This window comes from Lissotriton helveticus, chromosome 11 (genome assembly GCF_964261635.1).
Source record: "Lissotriton helveticus chromosome 11, aLisHel1.1, whole genome shotgun sequence".
In the NCBI taxonomy this organism is placed as follows: domain Eukaryota; kingdom Metazoa; phylum Chordata; class Amphibia; order Caudata; family Salamandridae; genus Lissotriton; species Lissotriton helveticus.
In genome coordinates, this window is record NC_136072.1 from 831,872,962 (window position 1) to 831,899,037 (window position 26,076).

The window sequence follows — 26,076 nt, forward strand, 5'->3', positions numbered from 1 at the left end:
AAGGGGTACCTCTCATTTTTAATCTACATTACAAAACAAAGCATTCCCGTCAGTAAAGAGACAGTTGGGACTCGTAAATCTAGCCAAGGAATTCGGCAAAAGAAGGTCTCTTTCAGTCAGAAGATACAAGTCGCTTCTGGGAACAATGTCCTCATGCATACCACTCATTCCCCTATGTCGCTTACGAATGCGACCGTTACAAGAAGAACTGGACCTTCAGTGGTGCCAAGCAATGGGATTTTTCGAGGACAAGATAAAAATCTCGCGTCCAATGTTACAGGCAGCAAAGTGGTGGACTCGCAGGAACAATATCTCTGTGCGTCTCTCCTACCTGACCGAACCAGCTCCGTTGGTAGTCACCACGGATGCCTCCAAGGATGGGGAGCAGTCCTACAGGAGTTACAGGTCAGCGGCCGATGGCGCAAACAAGAACCACACCTTCACATAAACCTATTGAAGTTAAGGACACTAGGATTTGCGTTGTTGGGCTTCCTGCCAAGAATAGAAGGAAGATCAGTGTTAGCGCGGACAGACAACACAACTGCAATGCACTACATAAACAAACAGGGAGGAACAAGATCTCTCTCTCTGTCAAAAGAAGCTCAGAAAATATGGAAATGGGCGATAAATTACGGAGTGACTCTGAAGGCCATACATCTTCCAGGGGATCAGAATACAACAGCGGACATCCTCAGCAGGCGGAAGACAACCTGTCACGAATGGGAGCTAGATCAGAACACGCTGATGACCATCTTTGCCAAATGGGGAATGCCATCGGTGGATCGGTTTGCCACAGCCCAGAACAAGAAATGCCGATTCTTTGCAAGTTGGCGTCACCAAAGGGGATCATGGGGGAATGCGTTTTCGATGGCATGGTCAGGCGTCTTTGCCTACGCATATCCGCCGATTCCCCTCCTGCCGTGAGTACTCACGAAGATGAAGAAAGAACCGTGCTGGATAATACTTATAGCCCTTTGGTGGCCCAGGCAGCATTGGTTCACAGAGCTGCTCCTTTTATCAGAGACCGAGCCAATACGTCTTCGACCAATAGCAACACTACTGACTATGGGGAAGGGACAAGTGCGGCATCCAGACCCGACATCATTGCAGTTAGGGGCCTTATTCCTGACTACGGAGAATTTCAGCACTTGAACATTCCAGCAGAATGCAGAGAAATCCTGGCAAAGGCAAGAGCGGAAAGCACTGAAAAAACATACAGGTTGAAATGGAAGAGATTCTGCTTCTGGTGTCAGGAGAATTACTTGCATCCTCTGCGGGCAGAGGCGCATCAGATCATCCCATATTTGCTAAAACTAGCAAAATCGGGATTAGCCAATGCATCTATTAAGGTGCATTTGGCGGCAATTTCACGATACAGGAGAAACTCAGCACGTCCTTCTCTGTGGTCGGAAAGAATTGTGAAACAATTCATGAAGGGGTTTACCTACCCATCAGGCCTCCACCACCTTTATGGCAACTGAACATTGTCTTGTCACAACTTATGAAACCACCATTTGAGCCAATACACAAAGCTGATCTGAAATTCCTCTCCTGGAAGGTGGCTCTTTTAATAGCGCTAACATCAGCCAGAAGGGTGGGGAAAATACAAGCCCTTACAACGCAAGAGCCATTTCTCCAATTCAGAGAAGACAGATTAGTCCTCAGAACGAATCCAAGATTCATTCCGAAAGTACCAACAGCTTTCCATTTAAATTAGCCCTTAATCTTGAAAAGATTTTTTCCTCAGCCATCGACGGTGGCGGAAAGGGCTCTCCACACTCTTGATGTCCAGCGTTGCCTGAAGTTCTATTTGCAAAGAACAAAACTGCTTAGAAAGTCTACACAATTGTTTGTGGCGTTTAATGCCCCCAGGAAGGGTTTCCTGTTGTCAAAAAGGGGAATCTCATGATGGATCTCGAGTGCCCTTCAGTTCTGTCATCAAGCAGCGGGAAAGCCATTGACTGCACGGGTTCGTGCGCATTCCACAAGAGCGGTATCAACCTCAACTGCTCTATTTTCAGGCATCTCCATTCAGGACATCTGCAGAGCAGCCACCTGGAGGAGTACGCATACCTTCACCAGGCATTACTGCCGAGATGCTCATGCAAGAAGCGATGTAGCAGTGGGACAAGCAGTGCTGCGGAACCTTTCCCAATAACGGTGAGCCTCTTTCTCATCCCTCCTTCCTTTCTTTGGTAAGAAAAGCACATTTTATTGTTGATTGATATTGGATATGTCATTGAGAAGCAATATGTCTATGTATATATTGATATGGTTACAACTATGTGCAAGTATCATGTGTTGCCTATTGATGAAAAGAAGGTGACAAAACCAAAATGTGCTATACTTTACTGCTCGCTATTCTGATTCAGGTTTGTGAATCTATGAAAGTTCCAATACTGGAGTAAGAAAACAAGTTACTTACCTGTAACTGTAGTTCTCCAGTATTGGCAGCTTTCATAGATTCACATACGCCCACCCTCCTCCCCTGAGAGGCTCACCTCGGATTGGGCATAGAAAGTATTAAAGCACAAGTGCCCGAAAATCTGAGGGGCAAGAGGTTCTCTCAGGAGGGTTCTAGAGGGTGAGTGCCTCTGATTGGCTAAGAGAAAAGTTTGGTCATTTTTTACATAACGAAGGTTATGGGTTGCAAAAGGGAAATGGGCCTAGGCCTTTTTACAGTTGGCTATACTGCTAACCATTGCTTTTTTATGTACCGGAGACTCCCGTCTCGACGACGGGGAAGTGATTCAGGTATGTGAATCTATGAAAGCTTCCAATACTAGAGAACCACAGTTACAGGTAAGTAAACTTGTTTTCACATATGCCATTTGACTGAAGCTTGCATGTGAATGTCCATTCTAGAATTGTATAAGGAAATGGAAGCTGTGTTATCAAGCTAAAGTTAGGAGGATAGTTGGGATCCAGCAGAGCCTTCTCTTCTTAAGAAGTGTATTCATGGCTGAATATTTGAGATCTTGATGCATTTTGTGTGACCTCAGTGAGTAACTGTTAGTTAAGTTCCAGGGTTTTAGAGCTGTACAGAATAGATGGTCCTAAATAGGTGAAGTTGAACACCATCCTAGGGTGAACACAGTCCTCGACTAAAGGAAAGGGGTTCCCCAAATGTGTTTTTAGTCAAAGTACTACAACCTCTTTTTGACCCTTTACTTTTGCATATAGAAGCTCTTTCTGTAGATCAAAAAAGAACCGTTTCTCCTTCCTCTCCCTATATTTGTGCTGCTCTGTCCAATTGATATCAACAGGGGCAACCCACCAACCTGAACCTGGGGTAGTCAATGATTATTCCTAACAAGAGTTCAGGAAGCACGTAACAAATCACAATTTAGAAAGAACCAGTGCCTTTCTTCTTGATAGTAAGAAATAGAGAAAAGAAAAGGAAAGAAAAAGTGGGGGAAAGTGAAGGGTTGTGAGAATGGAGTACAAGAACTTATCTAGAATTTATAAAAATCACAAAAATTATCATTTGTCAAATTTGGAAAAATATCACAAAATTTATTATAAAATAGTGCGCTCAATAAATATTTGCTGGTATATGGAATTACAAACTACATATACAGAAAACCAGACAGTTGGCAAACAGATTTTGTGTTCTAAAAAGAAGGGATACAACATATACAATGATTATGTGCCCTCTAAAATTCATCAGCCACAGAGGCGTCGACGGCGTTTCAACCGCTGTCTGAGATTGCGGTCATCATCAGGACAGAATCAATTAAGATGAGCGTTACAAAATCTATATAGGAGAAGCTGAGCCAAATATGCCCACAGGCTCTCGATATAATCACAAATCAATTCCGGTAATTTATTATGAGTCAATAGCGTAGACAAGAAATTAGCATTAGGACTTCTTGTCAACCAAACATCTAGTGGGAGATTCAATCGTCCCTCCAAGTTGCACTAGAACAGCATAGATAAGTCTGTGAGCCCGCATGTGCTGCATCCAAACGCCGCAGAGGTCCAATAACGCAAGATTGGAGTAATACTACTCCCCCTTAGAATTTTTTCACTACATAAAGAGTATCATCTTGCCCCACCTACGTTTAAGTCCACCATCTTCTGTTCCTATAATGGCTTTACTCCTAGAATACTGTACTGAATAGAGCTTACTCTTAAACTCCAGTTGTTTATCTACCTATATATGAACAATAAAGATTGAGATCTTTGACCTCCCTACTTACTTTTTCCTGTTTTTATTCTTGCAGTGTTGGGGACATACAGAGATGTCACACCCAGGCAATTTTTTAATGTACAGGTAAGAAGTTTCCTCAAGGGTCTGCTTTGCTCACATGCCTCTATTGGTTGAACACTGATTGAAATGTACATTCTATATCTCATTAGAGCATGAGTGATGAATCACTAGTTACACAGTGAGCAATTCATCTCTGCACACTCATTCACAAAACCTCATGAGTGCTCCTTGCAGCAAAAGTCATATAAGCGCATTACCAATTTGAACTACAGAGAGGGGAATTGTAATGTTTTTTTCTTCTCCAGTCTCTGATATTGGTCTAGTTGTGCAATGAAAACTCACAAATGAGTGTTTAAATGAGACAGAGAAGGGAGAAGGCTATGAAAAGTGCTCCATTGGAAGTCTGAAAGCTTAGGAAAAAAGAGCTGAACATACTCAGTGAGTATCAAGAAGAAGTAAATGGGAGCTATGCGGAGAGACACAAAAAGACATGGCAAAGTTGTGACGTGAGCAGAAAAACACATGACGAATGAATTGGAGAACATTGTAGGAAAGACAAATTACAGAGAACATAGAGAGGGACCAATTTAAGCAATTAAGAAGTGGAAGACTTGTGTGGCGGGTGCAGGATTGTGTGAGATAGTGGGAGAAATAGAAAGAGGGGGAGGAACAATTTTGGTAGAGAATTAAGAAATACTGGGGTAAAAAGACACGCAGAGAAAGAAGTGAAAGAACACAAAGTGAAAGTAATCTGAAAAATGTAATGCTTTAAGAAATATATGACCTCATCTGCTGCCAGAGTCTGTGAATAAAGAAACTTATGGAAATAGTTATTGAACCCCCTAAAAGAACTCTGAATGTGTGACTAGTTGTTCAGCTCTATTCTGGCCATCTGTATTTGTTGTTCAACCTTCTGGAGGTACTCTGGCACCCAATTATGTAGGGAATATAGCTGCCCCTGGAGCGTTGAGTAAATCCCCAAGAAGGACACTCTCTGTCCTTACTGACAGTTGTAGCATTTCAAAGAAAGAGCGCAGTCCAAAAACTTGCGCATGAAAATGAAAGCAGGGCATCCAAGTCTTGCTGTATTCCATCTCGCCCTTCTAAAGAAGCACTGTCTCAACGCATGGTGGGGTAATTCAGCACATAAGTGCTGCTAGTAACTGGACTAGCTTCATATTCAGTAACAGCATTGTGTTCTTATTCTTCCCAGCTTGACACAGAGTACCGGAAGAAATGGGACGCGCTGGTAATTAAACTTGAAGTGATCGAGCGTGATGCTGTCTCAGGGTCAGAGATCGTTCACTGGGTGACCCATTTCCCGGTATGTTCAATCCATCATATTTGTAGAAGTTGTTCGTTTGAGATCATCTCTCTTTTCTGGGGTTAGTGGTATTTTGGCAGTGTCTTTATTCCTTGGGTAATGACACCCTAATCTGGCTTTGTGAATTAGGGTTTGTAGGCCTCTTTTTCATAATGTATATCCATTTCTCGCAGTGCCATGACTTAACAAATTGCTGAGATGATTTCTCACTGTTCGTTCTTTGGGTTGTGCATGGTTCTCCTTACATTTTGTACCACTCTGGAGGTAAATGTGTTGTAGTCTACACTTCTCCAGTTTCACTGTGATGTTTTGTTGGCGATCTTTCGCATCCTTAGTTCTTTTAATTTTGTGACATTCATGATGGGTCTTTTATGTACTATACTATCTTTACCCTGTCGTTGTTCTGAAGAGGATTTATATAATGTTTATCCACCCTCTCACTATGCTGTGTTTCTTGACTAGCCTACGCATTTTGCCTCCATCTCTCTTTAATCTTGTGAATTTTGAATGTATCAATTTGGTGTTGAGTCTTTTTGCGTAGTTTTGTCTTTGTCTTTCTATGAGTCTGATTGACATCCAGGTCTCACCCTTTGTGAATTTGAAGTCATTATAAAATGTATATGCTCTTTTCCTTATTTATTGTAAGCCCTATTTACAACGTTCTCAGAAAATAATTGAGGTTTGCTCTGCGTTTTGCCTTGTTTCAAGGAAGCCTTGGGCTTTTTGCCTCTCAGAAGGCATCGCAGAAGTAACCATTGGAATCCCTCATATATTCCCAGAGTATTAGAATATTTGACAATGTTTGCATAGTAAAATGTAGCAGATCCAAATGTCTGCATGCCAAGATGTAATCCATAAGTGGATCTGCACTTAAGCTTTTTTTTCTGTTTGGCTGTTCATTTCCCTCTCCCACTCAGACAACATTTACTCATATCCATGATTTGAGTAAATTTCAAGTGTTTTGGGGGGTGGCAGTCTTCTTGCAGAATGTTAGTGAAAACTATTACTAATAGGTATGCAACACTTGAGTTCACCAAATTGCACTTGTGGAAACTCCACATAATCCATACTTTCATTCTGTGAATCAGTTGTGGGATTCGGCCCATACAGTGCTTTTATTTGTGCACCTGAGCTGAACTTGGGTTACAGAGTACATTGTGCATCTGGCCCTCTGTAACTTTCTGGGTTGTTCTGTTATCCAATCTTATTTTCACATTTTAAGATGCTCTGGAAAGGTCTGCTTGGTCAGAATGCCACATTTCCATAACATGAGTTATAAGTTAAGAAAGACTTTTGCTAAATAAGCATTTAACTCCTCTTACCCAGAAGGTTTCTGGTTGCATCATTTTGATTCAGAGAGCTCTGCTTGTATCTAATATCTACGCTTCTAATGTGTGATGCTGTATTTAATATGCGATGTTCCCCATTTTTATCTGAGCGTTTGTTGGGTGTAATTCAAAGATGCTCTTCCCCTTGTATTGTTTGAGATTGTAAAAGTCTCGTAAATGAAAATTTTTCCATTGTTTGTGGAAAGGTGGCAGGAGCCCCTACCTCGCAAATTTTAGAAATCTACCTTGACTCTGAGTTCATTAAGCACAATACAGAATCGGTGCTCGGAGAACAGCCATTACAACGCGGGGATTACCCCGTACTACCATTACAACGCGGGGATTACAACGAAAGTCGTTACAACGACTTTCGCTGGAGGGCGCTGTTGGATAGGGAATAGTTTAATTTTCTTTCCAACACCTTCCCTACTGTCAACGTGGGCTGGAGTTGGAATAGAAAATTAAACTATTCCACTATCCAGCGCCCTCCAGCGAAAGTCGTTGTAATGACTTTCATAGTAATCCCCGCGTTGTAATTGCATGCGGGGTAAAAGCCTGCGTTCTAATGACATACAACCTCGGTGCTCACACAACACAGGAGTATAAGGGATATGTCCTTGTGCGGAGAAACGTAATATGATTTTGGCACAGACTGTTCTAGTTAAAAAGGATACATATATTTAATTTGTTTAGGCAGGCAAGCTTCTAGGCGTTTCAGGCAGACCATCAGCCCTCCATCAGAAAGTGCAGACTACAGGAATTTTGTCCCCTCAACTCTGGGAGGCTGGCTGTTAGGCAGACGTCAGCCATTATTACACAGCAGCTTTTAGTGTACTCTGCAGAGTTCTCCCTTCCTTGGTCAAGAAGAACTTTGAAAGGGAATAAAGTGATATGGTCTGGATCCCACTTTTATATATGTTTGTCAATGGAGACACGCTCTAAGATTTCAGAACTGGTTTAGTTGATTCAGTTTTAAATATCATTTTCAGGCGGCTTCCAGATACAGTCTTTGTGCAAGATGATGGCTTGCATGGCAGGAAGCAAAATGGCTGGCTTCAAGAAGTAGTACCCAAAGAAGGGATAAATGAAGTGTGTGTCCTGCAAGTTTAGGGACAATAGCTGGTCTTCCACTTCGAGTGCCAACAGAACCCAAGTCAAAGAGAGCATCTTGAACTTTTCCTTGCGTAGGAACAAGTTCCAGACCCTGCGGTTTAAGATCATACTTTGACATACCGATCTTCCTGCCTCAGAAGAGGTACTTGTGCTCGTGGTAGAGTACACTCAAGGCCAGTTTGCAGTCTTCCCATTTGGATTGACATCATCACCTCAAGTCTTCATCAAGGTGGTGGTTGAGGTTCATCTGAGAAGGCATGGGATCTCTATTACTGTACCTAGGCGACTGCCCATCTCTCCACAAATGGTGTTGCTTCGCTTGCAGACAACAGCTTACATGCTGTTCATCTTGGGCTTTTTCATCAATATGCGTAAGACTCATTTAGAACCCTCTCAGTGCCTACTGTTCCTAGGGGGAATACTGGACATAACATTGCTTCTAGCTTTCCCTCCTCCCCAGATAATCAGGGACATTCTGGATATGATTTTGATGTTTCAGGAGGGACCTCTGATTCTAGTCCTGATGGTTGTTTGCCTGCTACCTTCCTGCATCCTCCTAGTCACGTGTACCTGCTGCCACATAAGGGCACCCCAGTGGTGTTTCAGTAGGAATTGAATCCTGCAGGAAGGAGATGTCAGACTCATCACAATCTCAAAGGACACTGTTGCATACCTGGGCTGGTGGTCAGTGGAGAAGCATTTGTCCCAATGTCAAATGGTTACATTAGGCCCTAACAGAAACAGCATTTTAGATGCTCAAGTTGCCTTTTTGCCCTAAACACAATGACATTTGACACATTTATTTTCATGCACATCAGCGGTGTTTCCTCTTCACGGGTGGAGGAGCGTCCATCCAGCCTGCTGTGAGCGCAGCAGTACACACAGAATAATAAAAAGGTCTTTACCATTTTATTATTCTGTGTCCTGCGGGCCCTCTCTGCTCAGACGCCAGTGTGAGGGTGTGGGCGGGGCAGCTTCCTGCAGATTGCTGGATGACTGCTGCCCCTGCCAGTGCGCATGTCAAATTGGCCTGTTGTAAACAGCCGGCCTATCCACATGCGCACTTTAGACACTACAATTGGAATTGCATGCACAGGCCCCCAGCCCCAAAATGAGCCCTGGGGTAGCCTGCTCCAACCAATCAGGGAGCTGCTCTCAGCATGAGGGCAGCTCCAGGATTGGTTGGATTTGTACAGGAAGTCCTTCCATTTCCTCTATCACGGAGAGGAGAGCCATGGATCGGAGGGCCATCACCATTGATGACTGCATCACCATCTTGGTGAGTTTTTCGGCATCGTGCCTCACCCCACCAAAGTTTTATGTTACTAACCGCCCTGGAGGGCAATATTCTTCTAACTCAGTTTCGCTTACACTACTACTTCGTAGGCTCTCTATCAATACACCTTGAACATTCTGTACAAGGGCTAAGTTCATCATGCAATATGTTATTTGTTTTAGCCGCTCTGCAACAGAGCTATCACAATAGAATAAACAATAGCGGCCTGAATGGTGCTCTGGCATGGTAATCTGGATGATGTTATTATATATACAGCAACCAGTACTCGTTTAGACAGAGGAGCGTTTCGCTGACACTGAGAGGTCGACCCATGCCAAAATTCCAACCCAGCTGATTTGTTTACCTCATGCGAGGGGTGCTGCCAAATTGTCCACTAAGACGGGCAGCTTGATGACACACACCGCAGGTGAACACAGGTCGGGTCTCCAGCACCACGGACTCGTGTGACTGCGCTGCTGACTCCACGCTGGGATCGTGTGCCTTTGAAGTCTGCATTTCACCACCGTGATACTGCTCGCGGAACCCGCTGCGCGGGTCCCGCTTCGCCTGAGGCTTCCCCTTATCACTGACATTGCTGGTATTTGAATTTGGGTGCCGGGACCTGCAGGGCTGCGAGCGTGTTGTGGGCGCAGGACTACAAGTCCCAGGAGCGCCCACAACTCCCAATTGCTGCCACCTGGGACGCTCTCCCTGCAGGCTCCTCCCTGGTGCCGGTAAAAGCCTCCCTTTCCTTCCGAGTGGCGGATTTCCTCTGTTCTAGCTGCTGACTCCACGCTGGGATCGTGTGCCTTTGAAGTCTGCATTTCACCACCGGGATACTGCTCGCGGAACCCGCTGCGCGGGTCCCGCTTCGCCTGAGGCCTTCCCCTTATCACTGACATTGCTGGTATTTGAATTTGGGTGCCGGGACCTGCAGGGCTGCGAGCGTGTTGTGGGCGCAGGACTACAAGTCCCAGGAGCGCCCACAACTCCCAATTGCTGCCACCTGGGACGCTCTCCCTGCAGGCTCCTCCCCCTTCCTTCTTGAGATAGCATATTAACAATTGAATATCCCCGCGGCGCGGGAGCGCGCGGGAGGGCGCCGGGAGAAGCCCGGGACAAGGGCGGGACCGTCTGTGGCCGTCCGGGGCCGAGGGAGGCCGGGCTGGGCCATCCCATTGACATTTGACGAACTGGTACTGTAAGCAAGTTATCATAGTTGCGACAGTGATTTAACTTGTTGTTATATATTGAGGTGCTTAAGGGTTATCTATATGGCCTGTCCCACAAACACTTCCACTTTGCTGCCATTTGTGGGTGAAGCGGAAGCAGCTGTTATGGGCCCCCTAGATACCTATTTTAAACGGCTGCCCCAGGATATTGATAGGGAAATCGCCTTGGCAGAAAGACGTGCGGGGCGTAGGTTGTCCATAGAACTGTTGAAAACCCCTCTCGAGAAACGCAAAAGTCAAAGTTTCCCTTCATTGGTAACCCCTTTATCATCTATCTTGCTGCCTGCTGTACACGACACTTCAAATCTTTCACCCCCAGTAAATGAGCCATTGGTTACCTTTCCTTTAGAAATAGTAACCATTACTCTGCCTGCAAAGTCCCCCGGTGTTCTTACCAACTCATCCACTGGGCAACATTCTACAACTCAACCCAGTGTTCCAGCACATGCTATAAAACTCAAACCCTGCATAAAAAGGAAAAGGGGTGTTATTGTAAAGAAAGGCCAGGTCCTAAAACCCCCAAAAAAACATAAGAAATTGAGTTGTCATACTACTGGGGATAACCCTATTGGGTTACCGGTGGGCGAGGGAGAGGTTGTTTCACTGGAATTGGATCCTGTAATAATGGTATCCCCTGGGATACCGTCACCATCAGGCCCGGATCCCATTGTCATAGCATCCCCTGGGACACCAACATCTAAGCCACAATTCCTTTTAGAAGTGGAGAAATTAATACGGTCCATTTTGAACCCCTTTGAGGATAGACTTAAAAAGCTAGCTGAACAATTGGACCACCTAGAGCAGGCTAGCCTAGATAATTTTTTTTCTACCAAATCTCTAATTAAGTCTTGCCTCAAAACGGGAGGAAATTTGAACAACCAACAAACAGTTGAGCGAGATGTGGGTGCCCCGCCGGTTGTTTCAAAACCTTCTACTGTGAGCATTGCAAGTAGCTCTCAGGGAAAAGGTCAAAGTAGTAAGACTACCAATGACCAATTAACTACTCTAACTAATGGTAATTGTGGGAAGACCAAGCCCCAGAGCACTGTAGCCAAAGGTAGAAAGGATTGTCCAAAGAATGCCACCCCTGTCAGCAATAATATTTTACCCTTGCCAAGTACTTCGACAATCACCCATGGTCCTTTGGCAAGCAATGATAAAATTCCTGGTAAAAATAGTGTTGGAACATATAAGCCCCATGCTCCAAAAGTGCCAAATAGAGGTGGCCTTGCAAGTGATGGAAGCAATATATTAGAGGGAAATATGGTTCCTATGGTACCAAAGAATGTTGCCCCACCATGCCCTGTTGTCCAGGAACTAAGCCAACCAATACCCTATGTGACAAAACCTCCGACTAGGATACCTCCGATACAACTTACCCCTGATTCCTACCCCTATGTGGCTATCCTTACCAATGTTCCTCCCCTACTTGTAGGGCAAAGGGAAACCTATGAAATGCTAAAAAATAAGGTTATGCATTGGTTAAGGGTTAACAGACCTCTACCTGGGGAAGTGGATGGTTTGATCATCGGGGTTAGAAGGGTTAATTGGATAGGCAGCACCCTGAAAAAACTGGGGGGTGAATGTGTCATAATTAACTTCCACGATCCAAGGGTGGTAGGACTGATTACGAGACCTGGTTGGAGTACTAGCAGTGGTGGGATTGGTATTGTGGACCTTACTTTTTTCTATCCAAGACCTGTGGACGCTCATTCAGGTGGGAATAACGAGCCAGGGAGATTTAGTTTCTTTCCTCTGGCAGAGATTAACCCTTCCCATGTTCCTATCCCACAACTGGAAATGTCTGTTATGGACAACCATGCAATCCTCATAATGGGTTGGGAAATTTGAGGTGGGGATGTTGACGGAGATCGGCTGATCTCATTGTAAATGGGGGCAATATGGCTAGGGAGAATATACCAGAGAAATCACTGGCAATAACAAGGGATGTAACATCAAGTCCAAATGGAGCGATCACCAATAGGGAATATGGAAATGTGAGAGGGGATAGCATGGTATGTATGGAAAATATGGTGGGTGAATCAAGGCCTTTATCAGATACGGGGGTCACTGAGGGCAGGGTTGGTAATTGTGTGGACACTGTTGTTGAGGAGGAATGTAACTGTGAGAGCTTGATCAACCACGCGTCTATGCCAGTCATCAATGTGGGGAGTTATAATGGCAATACCACGGGGAGGTTCCTTTCATGGAATATCGCAGGGCTGTGTACTAGATTGCTGTCACAAAATTGGATAGATTTTGTCAACGGGTTTGAAATGTGTTTATTCCAGGAGACATGAGCTTGCGAACCAATTTTCCTCCCAGGTTATTTAAATTTTTGCATACCAGCGAGTAAAGGCCCAAGGGGCAGACCTATGGGAGGTCTAACAGTTTGGATCAAGCAAACTTTACAAGTGGAAGGACAAAGAGCGACCAGGGAGGCAATTGTACATTTGACAATGGTCATAGTAAAAGTAGAATAGACTATGTCATTTGTAGCCTTAATTTATGGTGTGGGGTAGATGATATGGAAATCAAGGGTAGATTAGAAAGTGATCATAATCCCCTTTGCGTCACCCATTCCTGGTGGAGGGTCACGCCTGACCAACCAGAGTCGCGTAGCGATGTTGTACCGGTTATGGCCAATGATACACGAAGAGTTAAATGGCCAAATGTATTGGCAAATGTGGCTTCCATGGACTACATAGTCTCGGAGGTGGATAAAGCAATTGCAGCCATGGAAATAATAAATCCCGTAACACCTGGTTCCTCTTCAATAACAGCTATACACGATACGTTCTTTTCTCTTATAAAACCACATTTTACTAGATTAAATAAGGTAAATAGAAAAGCCCCAGTTAAAATGGCGAGGTGGTTTAATAAACAGTGCAGGTCAACCAGATTGGAACTGGGTAGGGCACTTAAAAGCAGAGACAAGGGTTTGATTAGTATAGCTAGGAAACACTACAATGTTAGCATCCGCAAGGCCAAGAAAAAGTGGGATGAGGAATATTGGGAAGAGTTACTTGAAGCTTCTGGGTCAAGGGATTCTAGACTTTTTTGGCAAATTATGAAGTGGGGCCGAGGTGGTACCCCCAATAATCCAGATAACAATGTAAATGCGGCATCATGGGTTGAGTATTTTAAACCCCAGTATGCAGAAAACAGGGATATTGTGGCCATAGAACCTATTCCAGTGGTATTTTGTAAGGGAAACCTGTTTTCAAATAAAGAAGCAGAATTGGTAATTTCAACCCTACAAGGGGGGAAAGCACCGGGCTTAGATGGGATTCCCTCAGATATTTTTAAGCACGACAAGGTGCGGTGGGCTAGGTATGTGACCTCACTGGGAAATGCTCTAGCTAAAGGGGCTGAAATCCCAGAGATATGGAAGGGGGCAATAATTATACCGATCCACAAGAAGGGTGATCGGTCACTCCCGGCCAACTATAGGCCGATAAGTTTGATTGCCACTATCCAAAAAGTGGTGGGGAAGATGGTGGTCAATAAACTTATGGACTGGGTAGACGAGAACAATGCCCTCTCCCCCTACCAGGCAGGCTTTAGGCGGGCAACCAGCACGGTTGATCAAATATTTCGATTTACCATGTTGCGGTGGGGAACTGTACTCCTTGGCGAGGGCAGCCTTTATGTCACATTTGTAGACTTGAGGGCTGCCTTCGACCTGGTGCCAAGGAGTAAGCTTTGGGCAGTCCTGAAAAAGATAGGGGTCCCACTTGAGTTGCTCACTCTAATAATGCGTCTTCACGAAAGCAACTTCGCCAAAGTCCAGTGGGGGAGTAATGGGGAATCTACCGTTAATTTTCCTGTTGGACGGGGTGTACGGCAGGGATGTGCAATGGCACCCCTGCTCTTCTCCCTGTTCATCAATGGTATCGTGGATAGGATGTTGGATGCAAGTGTGGATGCACCTTCGCTAGCGGGCATCAGGGTTCCTATCCTGATGTTCGCTGACGATACCCTTATTGTATCCAAAACCCCAGCAGGACTCCAGCGGCCCTGAATATATTTGATATGTTTTGCGGGGAACATGGTCTCGAAGTTAATGCTAGCAAAACAAAGCTGATGGTTTTTGGTCAAAGGCGCCGATCCCAACCAAGGGTATCTCTGAATAATATCGAGCTTGATGTAGTAAATGTTTTTACTTACTTAGGGGTAGAGATATCAAGCAAGCCAGGTTGGTCACGACATATTGAGAAGGCGGTACTGAGACACCAGCAGATTTCAGGGGCGCTCCGGGCAGAACAAGTGAAATCAAAAATTAGGCCTGTAAAACCAGTCCTCATGGTTTACGATGCTAAAGCCCTGGGTGCAGCCCTGTATGGGGCAGAAGTATGGGGTTTTGAGAGGCTCCCCACCCTACAAATATCAGAGAATAGGTTTTTGAGGGGAATAACGAGTCTCCCCCAGAGTACACCATTAATACCACTTGGCTTGGATTTAGGGAGGAGATTGGTTAGTGACCGCGCCCGATTAAGGCCTATCCTTTATTGGAGACGACTGTGGACGACCCCAGAGATCCGACACTATGCTGATGGGTTTTTAGCCCTAGTTAAGTCAGACATATTCCACAAAATATCATGGTTGAAGACGCTCAGGGTTGTTCTTGCTGAGCTCGGTCTCTCTAACCTTTGGGAAAATCCGCTTGGGGAAGTATTCCCAAGTAAAAGCATCATTAAGGCCATATATTGGGATTATATAGAACATAAGCTCTGGAGGAGTACATATGCAGAAACAATGGGGGGTAGATTCATGGAAATTAAAACGAGACCTGTACTAGAACAGTATTGGGACAGTATAACTGTCCCGATAGATAGGAAGTTATTTTTTCAGTTAAGGTCAGGTTCTCTCCCATTGAGGTCATTGACGGGCAGGTGGAGGAGTACTAATAGCTCGTGTTGCCCGGTATGTGGTGCTCCAAATGAAAGCATTACTCACTTCTTATTTCTGTGTGAGGCCTATATAAACCCAAGGAGAGTATGGCTAGCCCCAGTTTGTAGAAACCTTGGGGTATTAAGTGGTGTTGAGGGGTTGAGAATTATTTGTACCTCCACCGAAATGCCTATTGTGCTGGGAACAGCAAAATACCTGGGGTGGGCATGGTCTATTAGGAGGAGGGCTCTATCTTCCAATATGTACTAATTTTATATTAATTTTTAAAATTCTTTTTGTCAAAGCTTGCACAATTGTTTAAAATGTATTTTATGTGTATGAAATATGAATTTTAATTGTAATGTATTTTAAAATGTATGAATTTTAAAATGTATGCTTGTGCTTTTATGAGTGTATAACTCGAATAAAGCTTTTTCAATCACTTACCCACAAGCCACGCCAGGAGCTTCCTAGCCTTATCACCAGTATTTTACAGTCGATGCAGCATGCCAACAATTGGGTTTTGGGTCTTCTTGTGAGGGTGAGGGGAGCTGGTTCAGGACCCAGTGGCGGCTGCCTTGTAACAGGGGTGGGAAAAAAAATAAACTTACCTTCGCTGCCGCTGCATGCTTTTCCTCCGGCCTCACTCTGCTGGCTGCACCGGAAGCACCCAGTGCACCTAGACTCCCAGCTAATCACGTCGCTGCAAGGCGCAGTATCGTGATTGCTCGGAGTGGCCTATTTGGCCGCTTAGGCAGTGTCTGGGAGCCTGAGCATGTTCTCCGCCGGGCTTTGCAACTCAGCCAGGTGGAGAACATGGTAAGTGCACACAATTGTTTGGCCAGCCAAGAGGGCCAGCCAAACCATGATGCGCACTTAGAGAGTGTAAACCACCACTCCTCCTTTCTCTGATGGCGGCGAGTCCAGCCCCGCCCTAACATGGCTTTGAGTGGCACAGAAAAATAAAATGATAATAACGTCTTGTTGTTATCATTTTATGTTAATTTTTTTACACTGCACAAAGAGCAGTGGGGGCACGCTCCACCGCCTTAGCGGAGGAGCCGCCGCTGTTTGGACCCAGGGTTCCTTCAGTCTCCAGTGGCTGGCCCTCAACTCTCTCTAGAGCTCCTACTTCTAGCCTCCTGTTTCGGGCTGTTAGGTTCTGGGCACTGTCAAGGAAGACCATTTTATAAGACTCCCACAGCACTACTTTATACATAACTGAACTTTTTATTTCCCATAAATAAAGCTCGGAGTCTACCCTCAGTCCCACTACCACTTCCCGATCTCGTAGGTCACAGGCAGTAAGTTTAAAGCCTCTCTCCCCACCACACCGCCTACCGGCCTTCACTAACAGGGGGAGTGATCTGAAAGGCCACGGGCCAGATAGTCCGCTTGTAATGTAGGGCCCACTTTCTCTGCCTGGCAAAGACTTAGTCAAGACAAGAGAATGCCCAATGAGCCCCTGAGAAATAAGAATACTTGTTGTCAAGTGGTTGACCATGTCTCCAAAGTTCAGAGAGGCCTAGGCCCGCTGCAAAGGTTGCAAGCATAGAGGTTTGTGGGGGCCCAGTCAGTGGATCCTGTCCTGCTCCATTGCCATCACATCAAAATCTCCTCCCACAATCTAGAGAGAGGTGTCTGCCTCCAGCAATGTACCAGCTAACTTCTACATGGTGTGGATCTGTAGCACCAATCAGCCGAACACCTGTCTGTCTCCAAAGCCCCTTCACACACACATACCAAGGGGTTAGTTCATTTTCTAGTAACTCGGAAAGGTGGCTCTTTCCAAACCAGGATAGCCACTCCCCTGGAGCCTGATGTGTTCTCTGCATGTGCCAGTGTGGTGTAGGCTTCTCTCCCCAGGAATTTGCATGGTGTCCCCTCTGGATGTCCCCCCTCTGGATGTAGCCCATCTAAAAGAGCCCCCTTTAACACCACTACGTCCAGGTGCAGGCGCTTAATATATTGGGCCACAAGACCTCTTTTGACTCTATCGCCCAAGCCATTCACATTCCAAGACACAATCGACAGGGCCCTGTCTGCCAATAGTGGGCGCATCCTGGCTCCAAAAGGGGATGTGGGGCGTTCAGGGTACGGTTTTGAAACACTAACTGCCAAATGACATGGTGCCTGCTATTATGTTGTGAAACAGTAAAGGTATCGGATCCTACATCTGACCAACCCGGATCTCAACAATAGGAAAAACAGAACAAGGTAGCTGGACAGGATTATTCGTGAAACAATTCCCCAGACACACAGTCAATCTGTACCATGTGACCACTGGATTTAATTTCCAAACAAGTTTATTTTTCTTTTTTACTTTTATCAGCAATTTTTTGAAACACAAGCACAAACAAAACCACTGTCAATTCAAAAGGCTCATATATACAGTATCTACAAATGCACACATTTACAAATTTACAACAAAGAATCAAACAAAAAATTGGTTAGACACACCAAAAGACAATAACATATGTATAATAATTCAAATAAATTGCAATTATATACAGTGCAGAGATTAGTCCATAAGCAAACAAACGGGCACCAGTCCTAGAGATTGAATTGAGTGTAATGTTAAATAGGGTTGCGAGGCTAAGATACAGAGTGGTGGTATGATTTACATCCTAGCGGCACCCTTTGTTGTAGCCACAGGGTGGTATTGTCGACGCGTTTCGAACCTAAGTATTCAAGGTTCTCTTCAGGACAGGGACTGGGAAACAGATTCTGCAAAAAAGTACAGAATTTGGTGTCAGACGTACATTAACGTACTGTAGAATGCCTACTCAGACTCCATGAGAAGTAGAAAATATTTACCTGCACGCGGGCACAAAGATTGCCGTGGCGTAGGTATATCGTGTTCACACCTAAAAGACATATGTAAAGGTGCTCAGTGCACGGGGATTAAAAGGGTCGCACTAGGAAAGGCAAACGGTCTGTCCTAAGTATGAATCATACCTGCAATAGGCGCAGAGCAGGACTTAAGGCGTGGTGTCAGGCTTCAGAAGCTTGCGGGTATCAGGGCGGCTCACATTATTTTTTGCGCGTGTAGGTCTAAATGGATGATACAAAATCATGTATGGAATATATATCTCTAGGCATGGGTGCACAGCACAACACCCCCACACTCGCCAAGATCGAATTGCGCGAGGTTCCTGCCTGGCTATGCAGACCACAGGGAGGGAAGCGGCCGGTCACTGGCCTCAGTTCAGGCCGGCAGTTAAAGTTGGCCCGCTGAAAAAAGAGAAACCCTTTGTGAGCGCCAGGGTCAAAAGGCAGCAGCGGAGCTGGCTACAAACCGCTGCGCATAGCAATGCTTACTTTTCTGAATGAAGTAATCAAGCCACAGTAAGGTCCGTGTTGCTCACTCACTCCCAGGGACAAGCTGTCTGTAGGTGGAGCGCCGGGACACCAATAGGTATTTTGAATCAAGTTCACAGTAACAGGGGGTGTGGTCAAAAAACGGAGTGAAGCCCCTAAGGAATGCTGGGATCTGTAGTTTTGAGAACAATGAAGACTAGCATGTCGGCTGATATTATACATGAAAGTCTGCCAAAAGCCTCGCAATTTCATAATTCTACAGGCGTGCAGTTTGTAGATGGGGCCCCCTTTTTGCTATTATGTTGTGGCATCGGAGGGGGTGAGTCACTGGATTATGTTCTACCTGTGCTATATCAATCACCATTGGGTGGAGGGTTTCCCACTCCGATCCCTGATCAGCCCCTGTATAGCCATGCCTAGATCCCGCCTCCAGGGCTGCAGTCTTACTTCTCTTAGTGGTGATCTATCTAACCCCCTTCAAGTCCAAGAAAACCTCGAAGCGTTGCTCAGGGCCTCTGTTTAGTCAGGGTGTACCCGTATTTCTACCCTGTGATCGTCGACCTCTCCTCCTGGTCCACATTCAGTGTCCGGACCCTCTCCACTCTGGGAAGTGTGCCAGACACCACACCACACCACATCTTTGGTGGTAGCCTGGGATTCTGCAACTTCTTTACAGAGACCCTGGACTATATCTTCCAGCTCTGATATCCTGGTCTCCACCAAAGTAACCCTTTTAGCCACATTGCAGAGATTTTGCCTCAGGAGGGACTCTTCGTTCCAGGGCCTCACAGGATGACTGAATCGCCAGAAGGAGAGCTGCATTATCCGGCATCACAGGGGGGGCTTCCACCTCTGGAGGTGCTGCTATCTTAGTGTACTGGCCCATCTTCCCCTCTCTGGGAGGCTTCAGCTCTTTATCACGGACCATTGCATCAAGCACTGCGGGCCCCGATCCAGACCTGCCCACCCGCAGCAGAGGCAGCAACTCAGGCAAGGCCACACAGGGGTAGGGCATACGATTCTGGCTTGCCACTGGCCCACAACAAAGGAGAGAGCACCCCCTCTCTCCTCAAGTCTCTGCACTTGTACAATAATATTGCCTTAGGCCGGAACTGTTTCCAGCGGTCACAAGTATAGTGAATGGCACTCTCTGATACTATATCAATATAGTTGGGGGGAGGGGGAACCGCCACAATCCAGTGCACAGTCCTGTAGAAACGGTCTATTCTCCCCCAGTCTTACTAGGTCAGATCCTGCCTCCGTAGCACTGTTGAGTCTGGGCTGGTCCCCCCCCGACTCCCCTCCTGCTGCACTGAGGCAGCGAAGGGGTTCGTGTTTAATTTACTCCAGGCTGGCCTCTGTGGGGCCCAAGCCTTGGTGCGATGTTGCTGTCGGATCAGGCCCGTCGACTGTTCAGCAGGTTTCAGGCGAGGGCCAGCCCCTGCAGCACCAGGCCTCTGGCCCAGGCGGACACCAAAGGAGGTAAGAGGGGGGGGGAAGCCCAGCACCCACACACTCCTCCCCCGCGCACACCAGCCGAGGCCCTCACCTGCGGGATGACGCCACCTCCATGGTCTCGGTCCTCAACGATGGCACAGAGGACCGTCACTGCACTCCTTTTGTGGCCGTCAGGTCTGCCCTCAACCTTTTTCTGCCACGGTCTATGAACGGGTCCCCGCCTCTGATGCGATGTCTCTGGCATTCCTGGACTCTCCCGCACCACTGCTGCGCTCCCAGGCCTGTGTTTGGCGGATGCCGGTCTCTTTGCCCCCCTTCCCCCCCCCCCCGCCCCCACCCCCTCTCCCCAGGTAGGTGGCGTTGCTGACTGCCCACAATTCCCTGAGGGGGCGGCCTGGTCTACTGTTCCCCTAGGCCAGCCAAAAGGCTGCGGTATCATCACCTTAGCATCTGGGGGACCGCCTCTAGGCGACTGCTTCCAAGGTTTACTGCCGTCTCCCTGGGCTGCAATGCGGGTTGTCAATGTGCCACTCGGCTACCCCCACATCCAGGGGGCTGGGGGGTGGCTCCGTGAGACTCTTCACTTGTGGGTTGGTGAGGATTAGGACCGATTAGTTATAAGCCTGGCGCGGAGCATACTTAAAACGCATCCGACTCAGCCATCTTGGCCATGCCCCCAACTGTAGCAGAACATTAATCGGACTCCTTTGGATAAAGTTTCTACTGTCTAGTCAGCTGCAACTTGTAACCATGGGTTACAGCTCCAAAATGGCAACTAATTAGTCTATGACAACTAGCCTGCTACTCCATCAAGCGAGGCTACAATAAGCAATGAAGAGGTGTGTCCCTATCTCTGCTGACTGGGCACAGCACTTTCAGATGGATCGCTTCACGTTGTAGCCTTCTCTTTTCCACTTTCTGAGGATGGAACTTTTCATTTGAGGTACCATGTTCTATTCTTTGATTTAGATGAAACTTGTTAGTGTACTGTTTTCTTCATTTTGTGTGTAAGGTTCGGAAGTGGTCTGGATCTACAAACTTTTCCCATTTTTGCCTTTTATTGTTAGATTTTCCTTTACATTTTTTTGTGGTGGTGTGTTTTTTCAGAGATCCCGATTGTATTTACTTCACTGTGTTGATTTCTGAAGCCTGGGGCTTGGGCAGTTTTTGGTCTTTTGTCAGTGCATTAACTTCTTAACTAAGGCCTGCCATTGTGTGTGCAGTGAGTGTTTCTCTGGGTTTAACAATGTTGGTCCACAGATACTGGTTATCTTTCTTCCTCTAATTTGCTGTTAACCCTCTATCCGTACACATGGAGGGGGTCCGACTCACCCACGTCCCGATCTCGTGGTTGGATTATGCCTTCCGTGTCTCCCCAGAGAGACGGCGGATGCCCTCAACGGCCGGCTCACTCCGGAGGAAATCCACGGAGCCATCACCCTGCTACACTCCGGCAAAACGCCAGGACCGGATGGATTCCCCCAGGAATACTACTCTGTGTTCCGTGAGGATCTGGTTCCCCATCTGAAGGAGCTCTTCCACCATGTGGTGGACGGCGGGTCCTTCCCATCTGAATCAGACGTGGCGACTATCGTGGCCATCCCAAAGCCACAACTACCCTCCCTGGACTGCTCAGGCTATAGGCCCATCTCCCTGATAAACACCGAAATTAAGATCTTCTCCACAGCCATTGCCCAAATGCTCCGGCCCCTCCTGCAGGACCTAGTTCGCCCTGATCAATGCGGGTTTATGCCGGCCAGGGGTACCCAACACTGTATCCGCTGTCTCCACCTCGCCCTGGCCCATCGCCATCGGCTCTCCCCCATCTGGCCCTTCTCCTTGTCGACTTTGAGAAGGCCTTTGACACGGTGGACTGGGGATACCTGGGAGACGTTCTGGAGAGGATGGGTTTTGGCATCCCCTTTCGCCGCGTGGCCCAAGGCCTATACAACAGCCCTAGAGCCCGTGTGCTTGTCAACGGCAGATTCTCCGAACCGTTCCCGATCCGGAGAGGTACCCGCCAGGGCTGCCCCCTCTCCCCACTCCTATTTGCGCTGGCACTCCTGGCGGCGTTAATACGACAAGACCCCCTAATCCGAGGCTGACAGTGGGATCAGAGCCAAGTGGACAAAATTGCTCTATATGCGGATGACGTTTTGCTCTATTTGGTCGACCTGGGGCGCTCCGGCCCTAGGTCTCGGAGAGCCCTTTCTGCCTTTGAGCAAATATCGGGTCTCCGCCTTAATCCGGCAAAATCCAGACTGGGCCCCCTCCACCCCTCTCGGGCCTGCTTTGACTGGCAGGTGGTGATCCCCCTCCGGAGGCAGTCATTCAAGTATCTTGGTGTATGGGTGACCCTCCTGCCTGAACTAGAGTGGGCACTCAACGTTGCCCCCCTAGTCACCCGGATGAAAACCGATCTTCGGAATTGGCAGTCCCTCCCCCTTAATCCGCTGGGACGAAGCGCCCTTTTTAAAATGATGGTCCTTCCCCGCTTCCTTTATATTTTACAGAACACCTCGATCCCTCTCACAAGTGGTTGGTTCCGGGAACTAGATGGTATGCTCATCTGGTTTCTGTGGGGGAGAGGGCGTTCACGGCTGTCCCTGTCCCACTGCCGAGTTTCCCCCCTTTGACGGTGGTATGGGAGTCACCAACCTCTATGCCTATTACCTGGCCACCAAACTCATTGTGATCCACGATTTGTTCGCGGGCGGCTGGTCCGACCCCGCTTACCGGGTAGACCTCACTGTCCTCGATTTTGCACAAATGCAGGGCTTCCTGTACGGCTCCCCGGTGCCACAATCCATGCACTCAATCACCAGATCGGTCCTTATGGCTTGGCGCGCTGCCCTTAGTATGGTGCACTGGGATCGGAAGCTGACTAGGCAAACGCCCCTCTGGTGTGGCACCTGGTTAGGGGAGACCGCTTCCCTGGAGAGGTTTCGCCTTTGGGACCTGGTGGGGATATTCCTACTAGGAGACATGGAGTAGGGGACCACATACGTTCCTTCTCTGACCTACAGCACAGACACGCACTCCTACACTCCCAGTTTTACAGATACTTACAACTCCGCCGTGCCGTCCACATTCACCTCCCTGTACCTACTTCTCTTCCGTAGTTTAGTCCTCTGGAGGCCCAAGTCATTATGGGGAATCTGGGGCGGGGGGGGTTCCCGAATATATCGGGCCTTGATTAATAAATCCCCCACATCCTTAGATCGCCTTGGAGAGCGATGGGAGGGCTGGGTGGGCCCTTTAGATGAAGCAGATTGGCGTGATGCCCTTATGGCACCCAAAACACTAGCCACATCTTCAAAATCACGCCTGGCCCAGCTTTACTTCCTCCACGCGGCCTATTTGACGCCAGCCCGTCTCTTTCGAGCCCGTACAAGAACCTCCCCGGCCTGTGCCCGATGTGCTGGCACTCCGGCCGACTTATACCATATGGTGTGGCTGTGCCCGGCCTAGGAACCATTCTGGAGAGGGGTTGAAAGGGAGCTTACGAATGCTCTGGGTTGGGTGGTTCCCCATGACCCGAGACATCTGCTTCTGGGAGTGTTCGATGGACTGGACGGCTCTCGATCCGATAAGCGCTTCTTGGGAACGGCACTGGCGGTGGCGAAACGAGACATTGCAGCTAAATGGTCTCAGGCGGAAGCACCAGCTCTGCGGAGGTGGAGGAGGGGAGTGGATTGGTGTGGGATACAGGAGGAGGCCGTCTTTGAGGCCCGGGCATGCCCGGAGCTGTTTCGTAAAGTATGGGGCAAATGGTTTGGCTTGTTACCATCTTGATGGGGCCCTACCTCGATACATCATTATGCCTGGAGGGTACCAGCAATTTATTCTGCAAAGGCTGATATGCTCGGTGATGTCATGGGGGAGGGACAAGGGTGTTTTAATGGATTATGTGACTTGCTACAAATGGACTTCTTTATGTTGAAAACTTCAATAAAATTTGATTATCAAAAAAAAATGTTTTGTTTCTCATTCCAGTATCCAATGTACTCTCGAGATTATGTCTATGTACGGCGCTATCATGTGGACCAGCAAAACAATTTAATGGTACTAGTGTCCCGGTGAGTATTCCGCATAAAAAATTGAGTACAAGTAATTCTCTTGTGACAAGTCTAAAGTAACAATAAGTTTAGTGGACTACATTTCATTAGTGCATGATTGACATTGGATGCCAATTACTTATGCACAGAAATACCACAGGCTATTCGCACCACTGGCTGTGGCTGCAGGGTGCAGCATACATGCAACTTAAATCAAATTTTTTTTAGAAGATGTGAGTGTAAATTAAGTGTAAAAATTAGAAATTAAGCTGGTCTAAGGGAACAAGAGAAATAGCAGGACAGAAATTTAGAGTTTTCAGAGCATTTTTCAGATGTTAACAGGAACATCCCTGCAAAAAGAAGTCCAATGAAAAAGAAGGGGTAGCTAATGAAAGAGAAAAAATGAAAATGGGTATAAAAGATTTTACAAATTTCATAAATAGCTAAATTCATTGTGAATGTCTTGTAATACCTTGCTGAAAACTACTGTTACTTGTTTCCAGATCTCCACTCGCTTGTGCCTCTGTCTTACTATCGTGTCACCACCTACCGGATAAGATTCTTACGTAACTCCTTGCTGCTGCGTTTGGCTCTTTGGTTCAAAGTCCTTAGGCAATTGAGTACATACAGATTCAAATGTGGATAATGAGCCTGATACATGCCAAGTATCACAACCAAAGAAATCTAGCATATTACAAAAACGTAACCTCGGCAGAGGCAGCTCTAAGAACTCAGCCAATCATTAACTTCTTTGGCAAGGACCATATTCCGAGCAAGATTTTGTGTTATTGCACTTATAATAAATGGTTTCTGATGATGAATGAACTGCCATCTTCCACCCGTAATAGACGTTTCAGAGGGTTGTTAAAGCAAGGTGACTGGAGGAAACAAACTGTCTAACCTTCTTTTCCCCACTCTTATACTCGCCATTACTGCCCTCCCTCTACGTAGGCCAGGACGTACTCATACATGGTTTGGAAGATCACCTTGAATAGAGATTCAGTACCTGTGAAGGGACTATCTTAAAAGTTAATCTTTCAGGTCACAGGCTGTGCTCTGTTATTGCACATGAACTTGCATTTGACATTTTAATTTGCACAGTAAGATTTAGACTAGGAGCCTCAAGGTGAAAACGACTTAAGCAGAATGGTACCTGAGCTGCATTTAGATACTTCAACTGCTGTCCGTTAGACTTTTGCCTTAAACTTGGGGTTTCCTTTACTTATCCGATGGTATCCATTAAGGAACAAAACTGTTGTGAGCGCTGTTGTGAATGTATCTTTTTTTTTTCTTTTCCTTTTAGAGCCGTGGAGCACCCTGATGTCCCAGAATGTCCAAGCTTTGTACGTGTTCGAACGTACCAGTCGCAGATGGTGATCCGGCCCCACAGCTCTTTTGATGAGGTTAGTTGACAGACCTTTATTTTTTTTCAGCAACCTTAAAAAATTTACCGGTATTCGATTGATCTGCATACATGTTCAAGTGCATGTGTATCTACATACAGCAACACATGCTTACAGGGTAACATTTGCAGTTCGTAGTATCTGTTCGTAGCATCTAGTGCTGTAGATTCACATGCTCTTGCATGATGTACCCACAGATATTTTCACCTTCTCGCAATTTACTCCCATGTTTTAGGCAACACAAACATGCATTATTAAACACTGTCACCACTCCATATTCTACTCTGGCCCGCTGTACAAAAAAGCAGTCCAAAATGGAATTGATGCCCATGTGCATTTTTACTTTGTGACTCAAAAGTCTTCTTCAAAGGAAAAAAACTCTTAAACGTCCGAGCCCAAAACTAGATGGCAGAAGTATGCTAAGCATGTGAATCTACAGTACTACGCGCTACAAAGA

The 26,076-nt window shown here is 46.6% G+C and overlaps 1 protein-coding gene across 1 annotated transcript in view; it reads left to right on the forward strand.

The window, feature by feature from the left end:
• The window catches only part of STARD7 (StAR related lipid transfer domain containing 7), a 158,910-nt gene that overhangs the window by 127,242 nt on the left and 5,592 nt on the right, over nucleotides 1-26,076 (forward strand). Inside the window, exons 4-7 of the mRNA XM_078667008.1 lie at nucleotides 4,227-4,276; nucleotides 5,427-5,537; nucleotides 24,155-24,237; nucleotides 25,520-25,619. Coding sequence (XP_078523134.1) covers nucleotides 4,227-4,276; nucleotides 5,427-5,537; nucleotides 24,155-24,237; nucleotides 25,520-25,619 — 344 coding nt within the window. The remainder of the gene's footprint in view (nucleotides 1-4,226; nucleotides 4,277-5,426; nucleotides 5,538-24,154; nucleotides 24,238-25,519; nucleotides 25,620-26,076) is intronic.